At 48.2% G+C, this 11829-nt stretch overlaps 1 protein-coding gene across 2 annotated transcripts; it reads right to left on the minus strand.

The window, feature by feature from the left end:
- Positions 1 to 10198: 10198 nt before the first annotated feature.
- LOC124692315 lies at positions 10199 to 11219 on the minus strand. 2 transcript variants are annotated; one of them, XM_047225652.1, is made up of 2 exons: positions 11105 to 11219; positions 10199 to 10752 (listed from the first exon to the last, which is right to left on the minus strand). In XM_047225652.1, exon 2 carries the CDS (start codon positions 10720 to 10722, stop codon positions 10417 to 10419), a length of 306 nt encoding a protein of 101 aa, XP_047081608.1. In that variant the 5' UTR covers positions 10723 to 10752; positions 11105 to 11219; the 3' UTR covers positions 10199 to 10416. The 2 variants fall into 2 exon arrangements, with proteins under 2 accessions (XP_047081608.1, XP_047081609.1); XM_047225653.1 differs by having other exon boundaries at positions 10199 to 10749; positions 11105 to 11218.
- Positions 11220 to 11829: the final 610 nt, after the last annotated feature.

The following is an 11829-nucleotide window of genomic DNA, read 5'->3' on the forward strand; positions in this document are numbered from 1 at the left end:
TAACCACCCATTTACGCAGTGGCGTTTGATGTAATCAAAGTACCTTTCCGGTATAAGTGATTTACATGATCTCATGGTCGAAAGGACTAGGTAACTATGTATCGAAAGCTTATAGCAAATAACTTAATGACGTGATCTTATGCTACGCTTAATTGGGTGTGTCCATTACATCATTCATATAATGACATAACCTTGTTATTAATAACGTCCAATGTTCATGATCACGAAACCATGATCATCTATTAATCAACAAGATAGTTATACAAGAGGCTTACTAGGGACTCCTTGTTGTTCACATAACACACATGTATCAATGTTTCGGTTAATACAATTATAGCATGGTATGTAAACATTATCATAAACACATAGATATATTATAATAACCATTTTATTATTGCCTCTTGGGCATATCTCCGACAGATGCGTCTTGTGCACCTGCCAGAGCTCCTCCCGGAGGCCAGGCATCGGTCGCATGATTGGTCCGGTGGCGTGCGCCGGGCCGTCCACCTCCTCTTTCTCCTCCTCCTTCTCCAGGAGGCCCCAAGCCATAGCCAAGACCGCCACCTCCGCCACGAGGTCCTCCTCCGCTACATCGTCGGGGGCGCGGCCGACCTTCTCACGCTTTGACGCCTCCGTCGTCTCCGTGCGCTCCGCGGTTGCGTGGCGAAGCTCATGCACGGCGATGGTGGCGGCCTCGCGTGCCACCGACTCCAATGTCACCATGGCCACCTCGTGGTGAATATTTCGCAGGGCTGCGACTGCGACCTCCTTTGCCACCGCCTCCTTCGCTGTGATGACGTGAATCTCGCGCACCGCGACTTGGGAGGCCTCTTGCGCCGCCACATCGACCACTGATACGTCTCCGATGTATCGATAATTTCTTATGTTCCATGCCACATTATTGATGATATCTACATGTTTTGTACACAATATATGTCATATTTATGCGTTTTCCGGAACTAACCTATTGACGAGATGCCGAAGGGCCAGTTCTCGTTTTCTGCTGTTTTTGGTTCCGAAATCCTAGTAAGGAAATATTCTCGGAATCGGACGAAATCAAGACCCAGTGTTCCTATTTTTCCACGAAGCTTCCGGAACACCCGGGAAGGACCGGAGGGGGCCACGGGCCCACCGGACCACGGGCCGGCGCGGCTCGGGTATGGCCCGCGCCACCCTATGGTGTCGCCGCCTCTTCGACCCTCTGACGCCGCCTCTTCGCCTATAAGAAGCCCCTCGACCTAAAACCTCGATACGAAAGAACCACGGTACGAGAAACCTTCCAGAGCCGCCGCCATCGCGAAGCCAAGATCTGGGGGACAGGAGTCTCTGTTCCGGCACGCCGCCGGGACGGGGAAGTGCCCCCGGAAGGCTTCTCCATCGACACCACCGCCATCTTCATCAACGCTGCTGTCTCCCATGAGGAGGAGTAGTTCTCCATCGAGGCTCGGGGCTGTACCGGTAGCTATGTGGTTAATCTCTCTCCCATGTACTTCAATACAATGATCTCATGAGCTGTTTTACATGATTGAGATCCATATGATGAGCTTTGTATCGCTACTAGTTGTGTGCTACTCATGTGATGTTATTAAAGTAGTCTATTCCTCCTACATGGTGTAAAGGTGACTAGTGTGTGCACCGTGTGGTTCTTGTCGTTGGCTATGATCATGATCTCTTGTAGATTGTGGAGTTAATTATCATTATGATAGTATTGATGTGATCTATTCCTCCTTCATAGTGTAATGTGGACAGTGTGTGCACTATGTTAGTTCTTGGTTTATTTTGCAATTATCTATTATGCTCTAAGGTTATTTAAATATGAACATTGAATTGTGGAGCTTGTTAACTCCGGCATTGAGGGTTCGTGTAATCCTACGCAATGTGTTCATCATCCAACAAAAGAGTGTATGTAGCACATATGAGAAAGAGTTATTTATTATGCGATCAATGTTGAGAGTGTCCACTAGTGAAAGTATGATCCCTAGGCCTTGTTCCTAAATACTCCTATCACTGCTTGTTTACTGTTTCTTTGTGTTACTACTGCTGCCATATTACTACCATTAACTACACGCCGGCAAGCACTTTTACGGCACCGTTGCTACTGCTACTATTTATTCATACCACCTGTATTTCACTATCTCTTCGCCGAACTAGTGCACCTATTAGGTGTGTTGGGGACACAAGAGACTTCTTGCTTTGTGGTTGCGGGGTTGCATGAGAGGGATATCTTTGACCTCTTCCTCCCCGAGTTCGATAAACCTTGGGTGATCCACTTAAGGGAAACTTGCTCGCTGTTCTACAAACCTCTGCTCTTGGAGGCCCAACACTCGTCTACAAGAATAGAAGCACCCGTAGACATCAAGCTATTTTCCGGCGCCGTTGCTGGGGAGGAAAGGTAAAAGGTACTCACACTCCGGATCTCGGCTACTAAGCTATTTTCGTCGTTGTAAGTACTCGAAGCTATTTCCTTTAGATCCTGCAATTGCATCTTTTTGTTTCTTGTTTACACTAGTTGGCATAATGGACAAGAATGAGCTTCTTATTCTATTTTCTGATTTAAAACATGGATTGTTTGATGCGAAAATTAAAAAACCTACGAAATCTTATTTGCATGCTGGTAGTAATATTAGTATGAACGCTTTGAACACCATTGTTGATAATGATATAGAAAGTTCTAAGCTTGGGGAAGCTGGTTTTCATGATCTTTTTAGTCCCCCAAGCATTGAGGAGAAAATTTTCTTTGATGATACTTTGCCTCCTATTTATGATGATTATAATGATAGTGGTCTTTTGGTGCCACCTACTATGGAGAGTAAATTTTGTTGTGATTATACTATGCCTCCTACACTTGATGAGAATAATAATGATAGCTACTTTGTTGAATTTGCTCCCACTACAACTAATAAAATTGATTATGCTTATGTGGAGAGTAATAATTTTATGCATGAGACTCATGATAAGAATGCTTTATGTGATAGTTATATTGTTGAGTTTGCTCATGTTGCTACTGAAAGTTATTATGAGAGAGGAAAATATGGTTGTAGAAATTTTCATGTTACTAAAATGCCTCTCTATGTGCTGAAATTTTTGAAGCTACACTTGTTTTTTCTTCCTATGCTTGTCACTTTGCTCTTCATGAACTTGTTTATTTACAAGGTTCCTATGCATTGGAAGCATGTTAGAGTAAATGTGTTTTCAATACTATTTCTTGCGAGTGCGTCATAAAAACTGCTGAGCCCATCTTAGTGGCTATAAAGAAAGAACTTCTTGGGAGATAACCCATGTGTTATTTTGCTACAGTACTTTGTTTTATATTGGTGTCTTGGAAGTTGTTTAGTACTGTAGCAACCTCTCCTTATCTTAGTTTTGTGTTTTGTTGTGCCAAGTAAAGTCGTTGATAGAAAGGTTGATACTAGATTTGGATTACTGCGCAGAAACAGATTTCTTTGCTGTCACGAATCTGGGACTAATTCTCTGTAGGTAACTTAGAAAATTATGCCAATTTACGTGAGTGATCCTCAGATATGTACGCAACTTTCATTAAATTTGGGCATTTTCATTTGAGCAAGTCTGGTGCCTTAATAAAATCCATCTTTACGGACTGTTCTGTTTTGACAGATTCTGCCTTTTATTTCGCATTGCCTCTTTTGCTATGTTGGGTGGATTTCTTTGTTCCATTACCTTCCAGTAACTTTGAGCAATGTCCAGAAGTGTTAAGAATGATTGTGTCATCTCTGAACATGTTAATTTTTATTGTGCACTAACCCTCTAATGAGTTGTTTCGAGTTTGGTGTGGAGGAAGTTTTCAAGGATCAAGAGAGGAGGATGATATACTATGATCAAGAAGAGTGAAAGCTCTAAGCTTGGGGATGCCCCGGTGGTTCACCCCTGCATATTTCAAGAAGACTCAACCGTCTAAGCTTGGGGATGCCCAAGGCATCCCCTTCTTCATCGACAACATTATCAGGTTCCTCCCCTGAAACTATATTTTTATTCTGTCACATCTTATGCACTTTGCTTGGAGCGTCGGTTTGTTTTTGTTTTTGTTTTGTTTGAATAAAATGGATCCTAGCATTCACTTTGTGGGAGAGAGACACGCTCCGCTGTAGCATATGGACAAGTATGTCCTTAGGCTCTACTCATAGTATTCATGGCGAAGTTTCTTCTTCGTTAAATTGTTATATGTTTGGAATTGGAAAATACTACATGTAGTAACTCTAAAATGTCTTGGATAATTTGATACTTGGCAATTGTTGTGCTCATGTTTAAGCTCTTGCATCATATACTTTGCACCCATTAATGAAGAAACACCTAGAGCTTGCTAAAATTTGGTTTGCATAATTGGTCTCTCTAAAGTCTAGATAATTTCTAGTATTGAGTTTTGAACAACAAGGAAGACGGTGTAGAGTCTTATAATGTTTACAATATGACTTTTATGTGAGTTTTGCTGCACTGGTTCATCCTTGTGTTTGTTTCAAATAACCTTGCTAGCCTAAACCTTGTATCGAGAGGGAATACTTCTCATGCATCCAAAATCCTTGAACCAACCACTATGCCATTTGTGTCCACCATACCTACCTACTACATGGTATTTCTCCGCCATTCCAAAGTAAATTTCTTGAGTGCTACCTTTAAATAATTCAAAATTTATCACCTCTTATTTGTGTCAATGTTTTATAGCTCATGAGGAAGTATGTGGTGTTTTATCTTTCGATCTTGTCATTTACTTCTGACAGACTTTCACAATGGACTAGTGGCTTCATCCGCTTATCCAATAATTTTGCAAAAAGAGCTGGCAATGGGGTTCCCGACCCGATTAACTAACTTGCATTAATAATTCTCTTCACATGTTTTGCTCCGATTCATCGATAAGCAACTTAATTTTGCAAATAGACACTCCTTCATGGTATGTGATTGTTGGAAGGCACCCGAGGATTCGGTTAGCCATGGCTTGTGTAAGCAAAAGGTTGGGAGGAGTGTCATCCATAAATAAAGAAAAACTAAACTAAAGTACATGTGTAAACAAAAGAGAAGAGGGATGATCTACCTTGCTTGGTAGAGATAACGTCCTTCATGGGAGCCGCTCTTGAAAGTCCGGTTGATGAGGTAGTTAGAGTGCCCACTACCATTCGTTGACAACAACAAACACCTCTCAAAATTTTACTTTTATGCTCTCTTTATGTTTTCAAAACCAAAGCTCTAGCACAAATATATCAATTGATGCTTTCCTCTTTAAAGGACCATTCTTTTACTTTTATGTTGAGTCAGTTCACTTATTTCTCTCCATCCCAAGAAGCAAACACTTGTGTGAACTGTGCATTGATTCTTACATACTTGCATATTGAACTTGTTATATTACTTTACATTGACAATATCCATGAGATATACATGTTACAAGTTGAAAGCAACCGCTGAAACTTAATCTTCCATTGTGTTGCTTCAATGTCTTTACTTTAAATTATTGCTTTATGAGTTAACTCTTATGCAAGACTTATTGATGCCTGTCTTAAAAGTGCTATACATGAAAAGTCATTGCTTTATGATTCAGTTGTTTACTCATTACCATTGTTTTGATCGCTGCATTCATTACATATGTTTACAATATGATCAAGTTTATGATGGCATGTCACTCCAGAAATTATCTTTGTTTATCGTTTACCTGCTCGGGACGAGCAGGAACTAAGCTTGGGGATGCTGATACGTCTCGACGTATCGATAATTTCTTATGTTCCATGCCACATTATTGATGATATCTACATGTTTTGTACACATTATATGTCATATTTATGCGTTTTCCGGAACTAACCTATTGACGAGATGCCGAAGGGCCGGTTCTCGTTTTCTCGCTGTTTTTGGTTCCGAAATCCTAGTAAGGAAATATTCTCGGAATCGGACGAAATCAAGACCCACGTTCCTATTTTTTCACGAAGCTTCCGAACACCCGGGAAGGACCGGAGGGGGCCACAGGCCCACCAGACCACAGGCCGGCGCGGCCTGGGTGTGGCCCGCGCCACCCTATGGTGTCGCCGCCTCTTCGACCCTCTGATGCCGCCTCTTCGCCTATAAGAAGCCCCTCGACCTAAAACCTCGATACGAAAGAACCACGGTACGAGAAACCTTCCAGAGCCGCCGCCATCGCGAAGCCAAGATCTGGGGGACAGGAGTCTCTGTTCCGGCACGCCGCCGGGACGGGGAAGTGCCCCCGGAAGGCTTCTCCATCGACCCCACCGCCATCTTCATCAACGCTGCTGTCTCCCATGAGGAGGGAGTAGTTCTCCATCGAGGCTCGGGGCTGTACCGGTAGCTATGTGGTTAATCTCTCTCCCATGTACTTCAATACAATGATCTCATGAGCTGCTTTACATGATTGAGATCCATATGATGAGCTTTGTATCGCTACTAGTTGTGTGCTACTCATGTGATGTTATTAAAGTAGTCTATTCCTCCTGCATGGTGTAAAGGTGACTAGTGTGTGCACCGTGTGGTTCTTGTCGTAGGCTATGATCACGATCTCTTGTAGATTGTGGAGTTAATTATCATTATGATAGTATTGATGTGATCTATTCCTCCTTCATAGTGTAATGTGGACGAGTGTGTGCACTATGTTAGTTCTTGGTTTATTTTGCAATGATCTATTATGCTCTAAGGTTATTTAAATATGAACATTGAATTGTGGAGCTTGTTAACTCCGGCATTGAGGGTTCGTGTAATCCTACGCAATGTGTTCATCATCCAACAAAAGAGTGTATGTAGCACATATGAGAAAGAGTTATTTATTATGCGATCAATGTTGAGAGTGTCCACTAGTGAAAGTATGATCCCTAGGCCTTGTTCCTAAATATCTGCTATCGCTGCTTGTTTCTTGTTTCTATCGTGTTACTACTGCTGCCATATTACTACCATCAACTACACGCCGACAAGCACTTTTCCGGCACCGTTGCTACTGCTACTATTTATTCATACCACCTGTATTTCACTATCTCTTCGCCGAACTAGTGCACCTATTAGGTGTGTTGGGGACACAAGAGACTTCTTGCTTTGTGGTTGCGGGGTTGCATGAGAGGGATATCTTTGACCTCTTCCTCCCTGAGTTCGATAAACCTTGGGTGATCCACTTAAGGGAAACTTGCTGCTGTTCTACAAACCTCTGCTCTTGGAGGCCCAACACTGTCTACAAGAATAGAAGCACCCGTAGACATCAACCACCTCCTCCAACACCTACTGAGCCACCTCGCTTTCACGCTCGAAGCCAGCCACCTCATCCTCGATGTACCGGCGGGTCATCTCCATGGCCATCATGTCGACCTCCTCATCGGATCTTCGCGGGAATCTGGCTAGACACATCTGCCTGACGGCGGTCTAGTTGGTGATCTTCCGGCGAGGCATAGATGGTTCGGAGTTCGGTGTCCTTTGGGTGGTGCTCCTCACCACGTCGTGAGGCGTTCTTTATAGACCGCGGTCTGGGCAGGAAATGGCCGAGCGAGTGCACCATGTTTTCCGGCCGAGGCGGGAAACATCCACGTCAACACGCAGGAAACAGGAGCCACCGAGGGTGGGAATCATCCATTGCGCGTGGGGGAAGCCGGTGACGTGTTTGGCAACGTCCCGTCACCATTAACGTCCCGTTATCATTGGAAGCAAAGCATCAATCCTTGATAACTCCTCGAAATAGGCTTTCGCCCCGCTTTATAAATAAAGCCAGAACGGCCGAACCGATACAAGGTGGAGAGGAGAACCTCATACAAAGCAGATCAAAGAAAAGAAAGAAAAAACACAGAAAACCCCACACTTGCCACCGAAGACATTAAGGTGAGACCAAGTCGACTCGGGGCTCCACAACGACGCCCCCAAGAGGGTGACGACGCATTCCGCCGCCGTCGTCGAGACCGTGAGGTCTAGGGTTTTCACCCGGAGCCGTAGCGCGGGACGGATACCCACAACGACGCCCCCAAGAGGGTTACGACACCCGCGAGCATCGCCGTCATTGGCGCCGAGGCGCCGAACTTTCGCTCGAAAGCATCCGCACACCGCGCCGAGAACTTAGTCGCCCGCTGTCTCCAAGATGGGATCTCCAAACACGATGCGGGGGTTGCCAAAGCCGAGCGCCGCCAACTCCGGGAACTCCCACCGTCCGCTCCACGCCATCCTCATGACCGAAGAGAGAGACCACCACCGCTGCCACGTTGCCCGCCATAGAGCCATCCGCGCGGTCCGCCTTCCGGGGCCGCCGCCCCGCATCCCCACGAACTCGAGCCCGTGACTCGGCCATCACATCGCAACGCGAATTGGACAAAGTAGGAGGCACGCGTTGCCGGTAGCCATCGAGCACACGACAACCTAGGGGAGGGGATCCGCCCTCCGCCACCGAGGAGGTGGCCGCCGGCCGGACACGGTACCATAGCCGATTCAGCCAAGATCGGGCCCGGCCGCCTGCCGAGGCCTCGATCAAGCCTCCTTATCCGTGCCGGTGTGCGGCCGCGCCTGGGCCGCCGTCGCCATCCACACGCAACACCGTGCCAATCCTAACCAGTGCCACCACCGAATCGCCATGCGCTAGCCAGAGACCATGGGCGGCGTCGCCGCGACCTCACTTCTTGCAAGACGGCCTCGGCCGAAACCGCATACCGCCGCAGAGAAGCACCCCCACCGCAACGCCCAGGGACAAAACCGCACCGTTCCCGACGCCGCCATGCCGCTGGTCAAGCCCGACACTTTGTCGGCAACCTCGCGCTTGCCATTGCACTCCCGCAAGAACACCGCTTTGACCCCCCAAACGGAGGAGGATCGGCTCGGACCGTGCCACCGAGGACCGCCGGAGTTGAGCCCACCTGGCCCAGCCCTGGCACCAACAGTGGAGAGAGCAGGGCGGACGTCCGCCGGAGCTGGCCCCGACCGAGGACCGCCTGTCCCAGGACCGAGGCCCTTCCGGCCCGGATCGGGGCCCGCCGGCCCCAAGCCGGGCCGCATCGCCGGCGGCCGCCCCGCCACCCCTCCGCTGCCGCCCAAGGCCACGAGCCGCACCAGCCCATCCCTCCGCCGGGACCGTCGCCGCCATGCCCTGCCATCGCCGCCGGACCGAGCACGCGGCTCCCCGAGCCGCACTGCCGCCGACCGCTCCTACCCCGCGCAGGACCACGCGCGAGCGGGTAAGGGAGATCCCGCCGCCGCCGGCGCCACGCGGGCTTTGCCCGGCGGCCCAGGCCGGCGGCGGCGGGGGAGGAGGGGAGGAGGAGGACGGGTGGGGGCGGGATTAGGTTATCGCCCCTGACGTCGCCCGCGGGAGCGACGCGCAGGAGCCACACGTTTTTCCCTCTTGGGGTCTCGCTCTCATCAATCCTTGATAACGGGCAGGGAGGTTAACATACGTCGGGCCGCTAGATACACCCCATCCTAAACGGGCCGGGACCTATTATCTAGCCATGCACCGATTTAGACGGATCAAAATGGACTTGCATCGCTGTTCCAAATCGCTCCCCTGTAGATGTTCTTTACTGATAATGTGAAAAATATTTACCTGTATTAATAATCAAAAGCATCACTGTGACGGCGTCACGGGTCCGTGGATCTGAATAAATATCTTATCTCATTCTGTGCGCTGTCGTCCGAACCCCACCATGGTCCATGGTAGTGCCGTAGTGGACACCTTTCCCCCAGGCGAACCTGGATGGTAGTGAAATATACCGAAAACTCGCCAACATATATAAACAATGGATGAGCTCCGAAAGTCCGAATCCGTCATGCTCAAGCAGCCCAACCAAAACTGGACCAGGAAAATTAGGGGAAGATTGAGCCAGAAACCACCATCGGAACCAGTAAGTCGTCATCTTCACTCCTTATCTCCTGGATTTCGGCGGCAGGTCGTCTCCTTGTCGTCACAGCAAAAGATTTCTAGAACGGGTCCATGTCTTGAACCGAAAGAGACCCATCTGATAATATGATCAACAAACGTAAAGTGCCAGACACTGCTGACAAATCCACAAGTTGTAATCAGCATCGTTACCGGACATACATGTTCTAATCAAGAACCACCACCACCAAAGGTAAGTGGACATGATAGCTCAAAAGTTCAGAGGATCTCAGGCGTAGCAACAAAAAGGGACTTCAATAGGATGTAGCAAGAAGACCCACCCACTAGAACTAGAGGGCCCTTTCTTCCCGTTTCCCAGATTATAGTAGTCCAATAGAAAGGGGGTGGAATCACTTGGCGCAAAGCAAGAAGGCATGCCATCATAGATAGATAGAGAGTTCCAATCCAACACATCAAAAAGAGAAGAAAAAGAAGTCCAATAGCATGGAGATCACAACAAGGGAAATAGTAAAAATAAACTCCCTTCTGATGATATAATACTACGATGTTCTTGCTTCCATCTCCTTTTCTCTTCTTGATTTCTTGGTCTGACGATAGTCCAGTGGGGTGTGTCACTGCGAGGAGGTGGGGGACGATTCCGGCGGGGACGCGGCGGAGGCCCCGGCCGGAGAGACCGGAGGGGAAGGGTTGGGGTGCCCGTGGCCCTGGGAGTTGGTGCGGTGAAAGCGACACTTGAACGATCCTGCGTGCGTCGCTGGCGCGCAGACACACCTGCCCGCGCCGCCGCCGTGGCTGCCCGAGGACGCGGATGAGAAGCTCCGGCGCATCACGCGCGGGGAGGACGCCGCGGCTCCAGTGGGGGTCGTGCTGCGGAAGGTACCCTCCTCGCCGGTAGTGTCGACGAAGTTGGACGCCATTAGTTTCTGCGGCTCGCCCTCTCTGATCTGCTGCAGATGCCAAAAGGAGAAGAGATGTCAAGACTCCAGTTCATGAGTCCGGAAGATACTGAGCAGAACACATTTGAAAATTAATTATGCGAATTCGATCCGTGTCATGTCCACAGCAATCGCTCTACTAGCAACCAGTACTAGAAAGAACGGACAAGGAATCGAGCATCGAGCAACAGAATGAATCGTGCTCTTGCGCAGAATTTGCCCGGCGACGACAAAGAAAGAAGAGATAAGCGTCAGCTATCTTATCTGTCGTATACTAGTATATTAGTCCACAAGATAAGAGTGGAGACTTTGAGAGAAGATAAGAGTGGAGACTTTAGGAGAAGATTAGAGTCGAAGACGCTACCTATGAGGAAGGAAGGACCGCAAGAGGAAGAGACGGCCGGCAAACTGCGTTATTCAGGACTTGGCGCCCTTTCTTATAGCGGCCTCGGAGGAGGAGCTGCCCACGGGCAGGGGCAGGCCTGCTCTGCCCGGGATTCCACTCACCTCTCCACCCAACCCGCGGGAACCACGGGCCCACCACATCGCCAGCAGCCCTTGTGGCTCTGTCGCTGTGTGCGTACGGCCTAACCTGATCAAATACGTTACCACCGGTGAGCGGAATGAAAACGGCACCCTCGCCGTCCAGAAGACACGGCAGGGATCAGCAGGTAGGGGTGGAACAACGATCTATCCTAGTGGCAGAACGGATGCACATAGCTAAAAAGAGTAAACAAAACTAAAAAATAAAGATCCCGTTACATCATTTCAGACCTAGCAATAGCAATACAACCACAATATGGATAACATTTATCCTGCTGATGAGGATTAATGAAAGCATACAAAGCTGGATCAAAAGGATCAGGTAATTGTTGATATATATGGTGCCTAAATGTATTGTAAAAGAGGTATATCATGTCGATGAGGATCAACAAGGACATGGAAAGCTGAGTTTAAAGGGTCATGTATGGCTATATCTGGGCATTCTTCTGGACAGACCCAACAAAGGACAATGCAAAAAAAAGCTCAAGCCCAGACTCGACCGGGCCACTACTGGACCTAACTTTCAAGCCTCGGCCTGGCCCATCA

The sequence above is a fragment of the Lolium rigidum genome, chromosome 2 (genome assembly GCF_022539505.1).
Source record: "Lolium rigidum isolate FL_2022 chromosome 2, APGP_CSIRO_Lrig_0.1, whole genome shotgun sequence".
In the NCBI taxonomy this organism is placed as follows: domain Eukaryota; kingdom Viridiplantae; phylum Streptophyta; class Magnoliopsida; order Poales; family Poaceae; genus Lolium; species Lolium rigidum.